Below are 11,637 nucleotides of genomic sequence, written 5' to 3'. Positions count from 1 at the left end.
GCTCTGGGGCCGCCGGGGAGCCGAGTGGGCAGCCCGGCCCGGCCCGCACCCTGAGGCCCCTGTGCCCTCCCCAGGCCACCGGCAGCCCGGTCTCCATCTTCGTGTACGATGTGAAGCCCGGCGCCGAAGAGCAGACCCAGGCGGCCAAAGCTGCCTTCAAGCGCCTCAAAACGCTCCGGCACCCCAACATTCTGGCCTTCATCGACGGGCTGGAGGTACTTGCCGCCCCATCTCTGCCCCCACTTTCTCCCAGTGCCCACCCTCCTGCCTCAGCGCCGGAATGTGATCCCCCTTTTCCGTCTCCCTCCCCCCGTATCCCCCTCAGACAGACAAATGCGTCCACATAGTGACAGAGGCCGTGACTCCGCTGGGCGTGCACCTCAGGACGCGAGCAGAGGCTGGTGGCCCCAAGGAGCTGGAGCTGTCCTGGGGGCTGCACCAGATTGTGGTGAGGCGGGGGCATGGCCGTGGGAGCGGCGTGGGGGCTGCGGGTTCTGGGCTGTAATGGCTGCCTCTGCCCCCAGAAAGCCCTCAGCTTCCTGGTCAACGACTGCAACCTCATCCACAACAACGTCTGCATGGCCGCTGTGTTTGTGGACCGCGCCGGCGAGTGGAAGCTCGGGGGCCTGGACTACATGTACTCGGCCCAGGGCAATGGCGGGGCGCCCCCCTGCAAGGGGATCCCGGAGCTGGAGCAGTATGACCCTCCAGAGCTGGCTGATAGCAGTGGCAGAGCTGTTCGAGAGACGTGGTGGGTGCCCCAAGCTGCTCTGTTCCGGAAGTCCCTGCAGCCTCAGGACCCCTAGACTGGCTGGCATGCACTGCCCTGGCCTGTGCTGTCCTCAGGGGGGTGTGGCAGGATAAACGCAGGCTTTGAGGTTAGGCAGCTCTGAATTCGGAAGTTGTGTGACCTGAGACAGATGCCCTTGTTTCTCTGAGCCTCGTTTTTTAACATCTGTCAAATGGGCTAATGCAACCTGCTTATTGGGGCTGATGGGGGAGGATCAGCTGAAGGACACAGCCCAGGGTCTGCCATGCAGTGTATGCTGGTGCCCAGGGCAGGTTGGAGGCCTCTGCTGGCAGGTGGCAGGGCCTTCAGCAGCTCTGGTCACTGTCTCAGGTCAGCCGACATGTGGCGCTTGGGCTGCCTCATCTGGGAAGTCTTCAATGGGCCCCTACCTCGGGCCACTGCCCTGCGCAACCCCGGGAAGGTGAGTGTCTGGTCCTCCCCAACCCCTCCCTGCCAGCCAGCCAGCCAGCCCTGCCTTGCCCTGACGCTGACCCTTCTCCCACAGATCCCCAAATCGCTGGTGCCCCATTATTGCGAGCTGGTTGGAGCCAACCCCAAGATGCGTCCCAACCCAGCCCGCTTCCTGCAGAACTGCCGGGCACCCGGTGGGTTCATGAACAACCGCTTTGTGGAGACCAACCTCTTCCTGGAAGAGATTCAGGTGAGCCACCCACCTGGGCTTTGGGCCTGCACTCCTCACCCTGTCCCCTCCCCACTCTGCTGGCCACCTCATAATTAGATCTTCGGAGACCACAATGGACTGTGAAGCGGGGCTCTCTGAGTTCAAACCCTAACTCCTGCTCTCATTTATGTGTGATCTCCCTTGGCTAAAGCTCAGTCCTAATAACAGTACCTTCTAGAAGGGTGTGGTGAGGATTCAGTGAGTTTAACGTGCATAGTATGGTGCCTGGCACGTAGTAGGTGTGTAGCGACTGCTCCTGGCCATTAACTCCACTCATACATGCTGGCGCTATCCCTGATGTGTGCCATGCCCGTGCTGGGCTGCAGTGTGCGCAGGAGGGCGGAGGAAGGAGTCAGATCCCTGCTCTCAAGGATCCAACAGGGATCAGGTCCCTCCTTGGGAACTCTCGTTGGAGAAGAGGGACAGGAAACACATACATGAGGAGGCCTGAGTTCCCCGGGAGGGATGAACGCCAGGAGGAAAATAGCAAGGCAGGTGCTCAGGGAAGGGCTCTCTCAGTGGATATCTGAGTGGAGACCTGCAGTGTGTGAACGTCGGCTGGGATGGTAACTGGGGAAGAGTGTTCCAGGCAGAGGGAACAGCAAATGGAAAGATGGTGAGCAGGGAGCCTCTTTGAACCTGTTTCTTTATCTGATGGGGGTGACAGTACTGTGCCGGCCCATAGAGTTCTAAGGAGTGCAGGAGAGAGGCTCTGCTCTGGGCAGCTGCTCCGACCCGGCTGTGGGGGCACACAGAGGTGCCTGAGAATCTGGAGGGGGGAGGCGTGGCAAGCACTTCCATAGACCTGGATGGAGGATGGAGACCTGAGCTGGAAACACCCGAGTCCTACTGCCTCCTGGGCAGCGTGGGGGCAGCAGGACCTCTGTTCCGTGGAGTTCTTCTCACATGGCTGGGTCTGCTGGGCTGCCCTTCTCCTTGAAATGCTCTCCATAGCAAAAGGGCTGTTTCTGGCCAGTAGGAGTGGGTGGCCAGTGGCCAGGTGGCAGAGCGGTGGAGAGAGCCCAGCTGTGACTGGATGTGCAGCCTTGCATGTGGTTTGGCCTTTCTCTGGGCTTTGGCTCCCCAGAACCCTGCTGTCGGAGCGCCAAGCCTGCCTCCCATGCTGGTAGAGCCCCCGAGAGCCAATCAGGTCCTCTTCATCCCCAGCCAGAGACCACGCTCCCGGGCTAGGCAGTGGCTGTGGGGGTGAGGGTGCAGCAGGGAGTACAGGAACCTTGGGATCATGTAGGACTGGGTTAGAGTCTCAGGGGCTGACCTTGAACCTTAGCCTCCTCTTTTGTGAATAGAATGACAGCGCCTGGGTGCAGCACAACCGAGGTCCCCCTCTCCTCTCTGATTCTTTTTTTTAAAAATATATTTTATTGATTTTTTACAGAGAGGAAAGGAGAGGGATAGAGAGTTAGAAACATTGATGAAAGAGAAACATCAATCAGCTGCCTCCTGCACACTCCCTACTGGGGATGTGCCTGCAACCAAGGTACCTGCCCTTGACTGGAATCGAACCTGGGACCCTTGAGTCCGCAGGCCGACGCTCTATCCACTGAGCCAAACCGGTCAGGGCCGACCGATTCTTAGCGTGTGAATTTGGACAAGCTCCTTTCCCTCTCTGTTCTTCAGCTTCCTTGTTCGATTAAAAAAAAATGTTTGGGTTTTTTTTTTGTTTTGTTTTTAATGCCTTGGCCAGTGTGCCCAGTGGTAGAACATTGACTCATGTACCAAAGAATTGTAGGTTTGATCCCCAGCCTGGTCGGGGCACATGCAGGAGGTAACCAATTGATGTATCTCTCTCACATTGATGTTTCTCTCCCCCTCCCGCCTTCCCTTTCACTCTCTCTAAAAATCAATGAAGCCGAAACCGGTTTGGCTCAGTGGATAGAGCGTCGGCCTGCGGACTGAAAGGTCCCGGGTTCGATTCTGGTCAAGGGCATGTACCTGGGTTGCGGGCACATCCCCAGTAGGAGATGTACAGGAGGCAGCTGATCGATGTTTCTCTCTCATCGATGTTTCTGACTATCTCTCTCCTTTCCTCTCTGTAAAAAAATCAATGAAAAAAAATATACATATAAATCAATGAAAAAAAATATCCTCAGGTGAAGAATAACAAAAATAAATAAACGAATAAATAAAATTTTGACTTAAAAATATTTTTATTGATTTGAGAGAGACATTGATCAGTTGCCTCCCATATGCACCTCGACCAGGGATCAAACCTGTAACCTGGATATGTGCCCTGATCAGGAATTGAACCTTGACCTTTTGGTGCATGGAACAACATTCAGCCAACTGAGCCACACTGGACAGGGTGCTTCCTTGTTGGATTAAATGTGGATGATGTTGGTACCTTTATAAAGTTGGGAGGTGGATTATGTAATCTGTGTAAAGGTTTTAGTACATAACCCTGCCTGGCACGTAGTCTGTCCTCCAGAAGTACAAGTTGTGGATATTATGGCCTCTGAGGGGTTAGGACTAAAGGAAACCGATTTGACAGCCTGGCTCCTTGGGCTCAGTGAGTGGAAGGACCAGGTCTGGGGGTAAAGTAAGCCCTGTCTTCCCACGTGAGCTCCACCCAGCGTGGGGTTGCAGCTGTGCCCAACCCAGCCAGGGTCAGGGAATGGGGTAAGCTCTTCCCCTCTCTGAGCCTCAGTCTCCTCATCTGTGTGGTGGGGTTAGTGGTACATTTTGGGTTGTTGTGAGTAGAGGCAATGCTGATAAAGGGCCTGATCCCCACAGTGGCTGCTTTTCTAGCAACAGGTCAGGTGGCAGTGATGAGAATGACACTGATTCTGTGCTGTGCCAGGCACTGTGCTGGCAATTATGTCATTCTCTGGTGGATCCTCAGAACAACCCCGGGAGGTGGTATACTTTCCCATTTTACAGATGCAGGAACCTTGCCCAAGGTCACATGGCTGATAAATGGGAGGCCTGGGATTTGAACCCAGGCAGTTGGACTCACAAGCTTAAGTTCTTCAGGCTGTGGTGACCCCCTGTCCTTGCCTGTGGCTGGGGAGGGCCATGACCAGGCTGCTCTCTTCCTCCTGCACCCTGTCCTGTCCGCACTCCTGCAGATCAAAGAGCCAGCTGAGAAGCAGAAGTTCTTCCAGGAGCTGAGCAAGAGCCTCGACACGTTCCCCGAGGATTTCTGCCGCCACAAGGTGCTGCCCCAGCTGCTGACGGCCTTCGAGTTTGGGAATGCGGGGGCTGTGGTCCTCACCCCCCTCTTCAAGGTGAGCGGGGCCAGGGGCCTCAGTGAGGGGAGACGGCAAGGCTAATGGCCTCAGGAACTATGGGGCCAGAGACTGGCTGGTGGATCGGAACCACAAAAGAGAAGGCCCCATTTTGGGGGCCAGCCCCGCGGAGCCATTCTAGGGACGGGCAGGCTCCAAGCCCACATGAGGAGTGGGTTAGGGCAGACCCAAGCCCACATGAGGAGTTGCTTCCTGCCGGCCAGTTGTCAGGGGGGCTGAGGGGACTTTTGGTCTTTGGGGAGGGGAAACCTTGTGCCTCCAAAATTCTTTCTCCAAAGACATCTGGCTTCAGAGCCCTCAGTCCTTCCTCCATGTCACCAAGACACTTCTCCTGTTGGACCTGTGATCCCATCCTGGTTCCCAGGGCCCCGGGGATCACCTGCTCACCACCTCACTTTCCATCCTCCCTCGTGACCACGTGATCTCCTTCTGTGGGCTAGGTCTTTATCCCCTTCCTCAGACCCCAGTCTGCCCTTAACTGGGCACCAGAACGCTTTCTCCTGAAGGGACTTGGTGTGCAGAGCGTAGGGAAGACAGCAAGTAAGTCCTTGTCACTGGGAACCCCCAGAAATTGCAGGCGGAGATGTGTGTGCATTTGGCTCGTAGGTACCTGAGTTTAGGGAGGGGCGCAGCACCTCCATCAGCCTCCTCAGAGAGGCTGACCCAGAAAGGTCAAGGGCAGGGCTGACTGAAATGGAATATGGGCAGAGTGGCTGCTGAGGAAGTGACTGCCCCCCCCCCCCCATCACTCCATTCCCACCCTGGAGATCAGCAGGAGTTAAATGAGCCTACTGACATCTCCCGTCCTGTGGCCATCGCTGAGCCCCTTTCTGCTCCTTCCCTCAGGTGGGCAAGTTCCTCAGTGCTGAGGAGTATCAGCAGAAGATCATCCCTGTCGTGGTCAAGATGTTCTCATCCACGGATCGGGCCATGCGCATCCGCCTCCTACAGCAGGTAGCCCCGGCCAGCCCCCTCCACTCCACCCAGGCTCCACCTTGGTTGCTGGGGAGGCCCCTGCCCTGGCACTCTAGAAACCCCTTCCCAGACATACATGCAGGTAAGGGACCAGTGAAGCTGTGCTCTCTGGAGTCGAGATCATCACAGGGCTCATTGGCAGCTTTGGGAATGCCCAGCCGGCCCCGGCTGCAGGGCTCAAACGCTCCCATCTCCAGCCTCTGTTCAGTAGACACTGGCTGAGCCCCTCCCGGGGATGCGGTAGCACTTTAGCCCTCTAGAGAAGGGATAATGCCTCCTGCCAACTCCAGGGCAGCTGGGAGCATCAGACAAGATTGATGAGATCGCGGGCGGGGCCCTGTGAACTAGGACATACCGGTGGCTCTCAGGTATTCCCTCTCCAGTGGACAAATGTACCAGCCCTCATCCAGCCAGTGTGGCTCAGAGGCTGAGCGTCCACCCATGAACCAAGAGGTTGCTGGTTTGATTCCCAGTCAGGGCACATGCTTGGGTTGCGGGCTCGATCCCCAGTAGGGGGCGTGCTGGAGGCAGCCAATTGATGTTTCTCTCTCATCAATGTTTCTATCTCTTCCTTCCTTTCTCTCTAAAAATCAATACAAACAGTAAAAGGAAATGTACCAGCCGCCTCACATCCCTTGTCTGGTTGGGGATTATACCCCCTTTTATGAAAGAAGTAGTGGGGAGCCTGAGGGGGCGTGACACAGTTGGCTTGCCGAGGAGGACCAGAGTCCAAGCGCTCCCAGTCCCAGTCCCTAGCTCTTCCCAGCATCCTCCTGGCCTCTTCTCACTCATTAGCTTGAGGCCAGATTCCACATGGAGGTTCAGGAGACTCAGTTGGTGGGCCAGTGCCTGCCAGGTGGAGAAACCAAGCCGAGAGTGGTCCCATGGCTGGGCTGGGGGTGGAGGGACTGACTGAGTTTCCCCGCTTCCCACTTGGCCAGATGGAGCAGTTCATCCAATACCTCGATGAGCCAACAGTCAACACCCAGATCTTTCCCCACGTCGTGCATGGCTTCCTGGACACCAACCCTGCCATCCGGGAGCAGACCGTCAAGGTGGGTGCGGCCAGGCCCAGAGTGGCCACCCTGGTTTTCCAAGGGTTGGGGGGAGCTTACCCCAGGACACAGAGGTCTTGATTTGGGCCTGTGAGTCTGAAAAGGTTATGGGATGGGCAGGCACCATCCTGCATGTGGATCCAGGCCATGGTGCAGCTGAGCAGCTGTGGGGGGAGAAGTGGGCATAGCCTATAGTCCTATGTTCAGTAGACACTGGCTGAGCACCTCACTGGGATACGGTAGCACAGGCAGACCGGACTCCCTGCTCTCATGGAGCTTCTTTTGAGGGGATGGGGTGTGGGCTTGGCAGACAATAAACAGAATTTAAAAATATGTATTACATTAGGAAGTAATAGAATGTGAAGAGAAGGGTTTTACAAACAGTAGTCAGGGTAAACCTTGCTAAGGAGGTGTCATTCAAGGAAAGGTGAAGGATCGAGGAGATCTGAAGGAAATGTGCCTTCTGCAGAAGGAATAGCATGTGCAAAGGTCCTGAGGCTGGCAAGTGCCTGGAGTATAGAAGTAGCAGCAAGAGATTTAGTGTGGCTGAAGGCATCTGGGTGTGGGAGTGGGCCCTGAGAGGTTGGTGGGGTTGGGGGCCAGGGCCTCATAGGGTGTGGCAGGGAGCTGATGCATTCAATGGAACAGGAGCCGAGCACTGACCTGGTCAAAAGAACCGCTGTGTTGTGTGGAGAATTGACCCTCAGAGCAAGGGTAGAAGCTAAGGTACTGTTAGGGTCTGTTGCAGAGGCCCAGGGAGAGAGGATGGAGGCTGAGATGTGAGTGGTAGCAGCAGCAGGAGAGAGACGGGGCCACATGTTGAAGGTGGACTCTATGGTATTTGCTGATGGTGGATATGGAGTCGGAGGCTCCGAGGCTTTTGCAGCTGGAAGGTTGAGCTGCCATTTACTGAGAAGACCGGGAGGGACAGGTGTGCGGGAGGAGTTGGGCTGAGTCTTGGTCATGTCTGTTAGCCAGTGGCGATGTCCTCTGGCTATGCAGGTGTGCAGTTTAGGGAACGAGTCTGGGCTAGAGGCGCGCATCTGGGCATTGTCGGCTAACGGCATTCAGAGCCCTGGGAGGGTGAGATCACCTGGGTGAGGCGTGAAAAAGACGTGGCCTGACGTGTGGCTCTGGGGTCTGAACAGTCAGAGCTCAGCAAAAGGAGGCCAAGGAGGAGCCGCTGGCGGGTCAGAGGGCAACCAGGACAGGGTGGTTCTGGAAGACCAGAGACCGAAGTTTCAAAGAGGAGGGAGAGCTCAGGGTGTCAGAGCTGCTGAGGGTCGAGTTCGGAGAGGATGGAGATTGGCCGTTGGATTTAGCGACATGGGAGTCACTGGTGCCCTCCACCTGAGCCGACGGGTAGAGAGTGTGGGGTGCAAGTCCGAGGAGGGTTGCACGCATGCCAGAGAGAGCAGATGAGAGTGGGAGACAGGAGTGCAGACAAACTTAGGAGGTTTGGCCGTAAAGGGGAGAGGGAAGTGGGGTCCCCGTCCTCAGCACTGTGGGTACAGGACCAGGTTGGGAGGTAGGTTTGGGAGGGCTTTGGCAGGTCAGTGCCCAGGGCCACTGGTGGCCTCTGCACCCTCCCAGGAGGCCCTTCTTCATGTGGCCCACCATGCCCACTGTCCTTCCCTGCAGTCCATGCTGCTCCTGGCCCCGAAGCTGAACGAGGCCAACCTCAATGTGGAGCTGATGAAGCACTTCGCTCGGCTGCAGGCCAAGGACGAGCAGGGCCCCATCCGCTGCAACACCACCGTCTGCCTGGGGAAAATCGGCTCCTACCTCAGCGCCAGTGTGAGTGCCCTGCACAGCGGTCAGGAGTGCTCACTGTCACAGGACCGCAGCCTCCTCCGGGGCCAGGCCTCCTTGTTTGTGAACGATCTTCCTCCCAGAGACCTCGGGCCTAGGTCCTCCCAGCCCTCATGTCTGAGGGTGGAGTGCGTTGTGCCAGGTCACACAGCCAGTAGGTGGTGGATCTGGGAACCGAACCCAGGCCTGCTGGGCCCCACAGCCTGTGTGCACTCTCTCAGCCAGGCTTTGTAAATGCAGACACTGCAGTGCCCAGATAGTTGACAGGAATGAATGAATTGGGTCAGTGGGGCAGGTGGGAAGGAGGCACAACCCCCACCCCAGGGCAGCTGCTGCTCTGGCCCGTCACCTTGTTAGTCCAGTGATCTGGGAGGAGAAGCCAAGATCCAGAGTTTTAAGTCAATTCTCCCCCACTTGTTAGTGACTAACCCATTTCTTAGCCTCTGGGAGCCCTGTGGACGGACGGCCTCTGCTCTGGGAAGTGAGGCCTGGCAGTTCTGGGGCCCAGGACTGACCCTACGCTCGGGGGCCCTCTCTCCTGCTCCACCCCAGACCAGACACAGGGTCCTCACCTCTGCCTTCAGCCGGGCCACTAAGGACCCGTTCGCACCGTCCCGGGTTGCCGGTGTTCTGGGCTTTGCTGCCACCCACAACCTCTACTCGATGAATGACTGCGCCCACAAAATCCTGCCCGTGCTCTGTGGCCTCACGGTGGATCCCGAGAAATCTGTGCGGGACCAGGTGAGGCATAAATGGGGCCTGGCCCTGGAGCTGGGGCTCGGGGGGTGTGTGGGCCCTAGCTGGCCTCTTGGGCTCACAGGAGCCCTGGAGGCCCCAGCTCTGCCCCTTGCTACCCCACAGGCCTTCAGGGCCATTCGAAGTTTCCTTTCCAAACTGGAGTCTGTGTCAGAGGACCCCACCCAGCTGGCCGAAGTGGGTGAGTGGCCCACACTCATGTTCCCTCCTGCTACATCCTTGACTGCTACGTGTTTTGCCCCCTTCCACCTCATTGGAGTATCTGAAAGCTGGAAGAACCCTAGAGAGCAGACTTGATACTGCTTTCCCCACCCCCATCTTGCAGATGAGGGAAGGCAGGCTGGAGAAGGGGTGCCCACTCTAGATCCTTCTGTTGCCCTATCACATTCCCCATGGACCCCTGAGGCGCCTACACCTGTCTCTCTCCTATCACTGCCCAGAGAAGGATGTCCATGCCGCCTCCAGCCCTGGAGTGGGAGGAGCCGCAGCCAGCTGGGCAGGATGGGCTGTGACAGGGGTCTCCTCGCTCACCTCCAAGCTGATCCGTGCACACCCCACGGTTGCCCCAGGGGAGCCCAGTGTCTCCCCAAGACCCACGCCGGAGGGTGAGTGTCTCAGACCGGCTGCGTCAGTGGCAGAGGGTTTGGGGGTGCTGGCACCCAGGAGCTATTCTTGTCTGACTCCCCCTGGGGCAGTGCCATAGGGGACAGGGTTGGATCTAGTCCCCTTAAGAAATTCCCCTCCCTACACTCCGCCCCCACCCCCAAAAACCTCTGCCCTGTTCTGAGACTTTTCTGGGCCCCAGTGTGTGGGAACTCAGTGAGTCTCTGCTTCCCAGGACTTCCTGCCCCGGCTCCCACCCCTGCCCCTCCCACACCCGTTACCTCAGGACACTGGGAGGCACAAGAGGAGGGCAAGGACACAGCAGAGGACAGCGGCGCTGCCGACAGATGGGATGACGAAGACTGGGGCAGCTTGGAGGTGAGTGAGGCTGAGGGGGCCTCCCAGGGGGACCCCAGCTTAAAGGCCAATGGCTGCCATTCAAGGGGCTCCTGTGGGCTTGGCTTGTCTCAGGCCTGTCCTCGCCTGCATCCCTGGTGAGTAGACATGGAGCGGCCACTGTGGCCAGAGCTGGCAGATGAGCTCCCACTCACCTCCAGGGAGCAGAGTGGGCAGTGAGAGGCTGGAGGGCACGGGTTGGAGCAGCCCAGTGAACCTCCCTCTCGCCTGTCCCTGTCCCTCCACCTGCTTCAGAGCCCAGCTAGCCCCAGCGCTCAGCAAGGAGAGGCCACTCCCAGGCCTCGTCCTCCCAGGCCTGGGTCCAGAGCAGTCCTCCCTGGGGGAGGGGGTCCAGGACAGGCTGAGGATGGAGTGGGGCTTTGGGCCCAATTTCCCCATCTGCCTGACTGCAGTTCTGGGGACGGGGTGGAACTCTGGATCTCATTCCCAGCCTAGAAGAGTGACGGAGGCCAGGTTCAGTGTGTGCACCTTATAGATGTGAAGCTGGGCTTGAGGAGCAAATGAGGTGAAGGCAAAACTAAAAACAGAACCCATGGCTAGGAAGGGGCTGGAGGGCTTCCTGCCCTTTTGGGTTGGAGGTGGAGGGTGGTCCTATGGTCTTTCTCTCCTTTCCACACTGTAGCAGGAGGCCGAGTCTGTATTAGCTCAGCAGGACAACTGGAGTACTGGGGGCCAAGCCAGCCGCGCTGGGCAGGTGAGCTGGATGGGACAGGTGTGTGTCTGCATGGAAAGCTGTGCCTGGCCCCTCCCTGCCTGGTGCTACCCTCTCCTCCTCTTCTGCAGACCAGCAACCCTGCCCACACATCTCCCGAGTCGGACTGGAGCAGCTGGGAAGCTGAGGGCTCGTGGGAGCAGGGTTGGCAGGAGCCAAGTCCCCAGGAGCCACCCCCTGAGGGCACTCAGCTGACCAGCGAGTATAACTGGGGTGGACCAGAGCCCAGTGACAAAGGCGACCCCTTTGCTGACCTGTTGGCGCGTCGGGAGGTTGGCACCCAGGTACTCAACTCCAGTCCAGTGGGAGGGTGCAGACCTGGGAGGGACCTCCACAGGGAACTGGTCTCCAATTCAGGCCATGCTTCCTTTCCAGCCAAGACCTGATTCGTGGGGTGATGACAACTGGGGTGATGATGGCCTGGAGACCGAGAGCCGTAAGTGCTTCCCCGAGGAGGGCTGGCACATCAGGGCAGGCCTCGCCTCCCGCTCCAGCAGGCCTGGGCTGGGAGTCAGACCCACTTGTCCCGAGGCCTCAGCCCGCCTCCCCTTCCTGTTGCAGGGCAGGCG

At 58.0% G+C, this 11,637-nt stretch overlaps 1 protein-coding gene across 1 annotated transcript in view; it reads left to right on the top strand.

Annotated features, from left to right (window-relative positions):
- SCYL1 (SCY1-like, kinase-like 1) overlaps positions 1 to 11,637 on the top strand; it is a 20,351-nt gene that overhangs the window by 8,572 nt on the left and 142 nt on the right. Inside the window, exons 3-18 of the mRNA XM_015568972.1 lie at positions 4 to 215; positions 326 to 448; positions 525 to 751; positions 1,121 to 1,211; positions 1,296 to 1,451; positions 4,559 to 4,717; positions 5,585 to 5,692; positions 6,655 to 6,768; positions 8,410 to 8,565; positions 9,133 to 9,321; positions 9,442 to 9,517; positions 9,777 to 9,941; positions 10,175 to 10,317; positions 10,979 to 11,050; positions 11,140 to 11,352; positions 11,444 to 11,634. Coding sequence (XP_015424458.1) covers positions 4 to 215; positions 326 to 448; positions 525 to 751; positions 1,121 to 1,211; positions 1,296 to 1,451; positions 4,559 to 4,717; positions 5,585 to 5,692; positions 6,655 to 6,768; positions 8,410 to 8,565; positions 9,133 to 9,321; positions 9,442 to 9,517; positions 9,777 to 9,941; positions 10,175 to 10,317; positions 10,979 to 11,050; positions 11,140 to 11,352; positions 11,444 to 11,634 — 2,395 coding nt within the window. The remainder of the gene's footprint in view (positions 1 to 3; positions 216 to 325; positions 449 to 524; positions 752 to 1,120; positions 1,212 to 1,295; positions 1,452 to 4,558; positions 4,718 to 5,584; positions 5,693 to 6,654; positions 6,769 to 8,409; positions 8,566 to 9,132; positions 9,322 to 9,441; positions 9,518 to 9,776; positions 9,942 to 10,174; positions 10,318 to 10,978; positions 11,051 to 11,139; positions 11,353 to 11,443; positions 11,635 to 11,637) is intronic.

The sequence above is a fragment of the Myotis davidii genome, unplaced genomic scaffold, assembly GCF_000327345.1.
Source record: "Myotis davidii unplaced genomic scaffold, ASM32734v1 scaffold425, whole genome shotgun sequence".
Taxonomy (NCBI): Eukaryota; Metazoa; Chordata; class Mammalia; order Chiroptera; family Vespertilionidae; genus Myotis; species Myotis davidii.
Note: the sequence above shows the minus strand (reverse complement) of the source record. Positions and strands in the feature narration are given on the sequence as shown.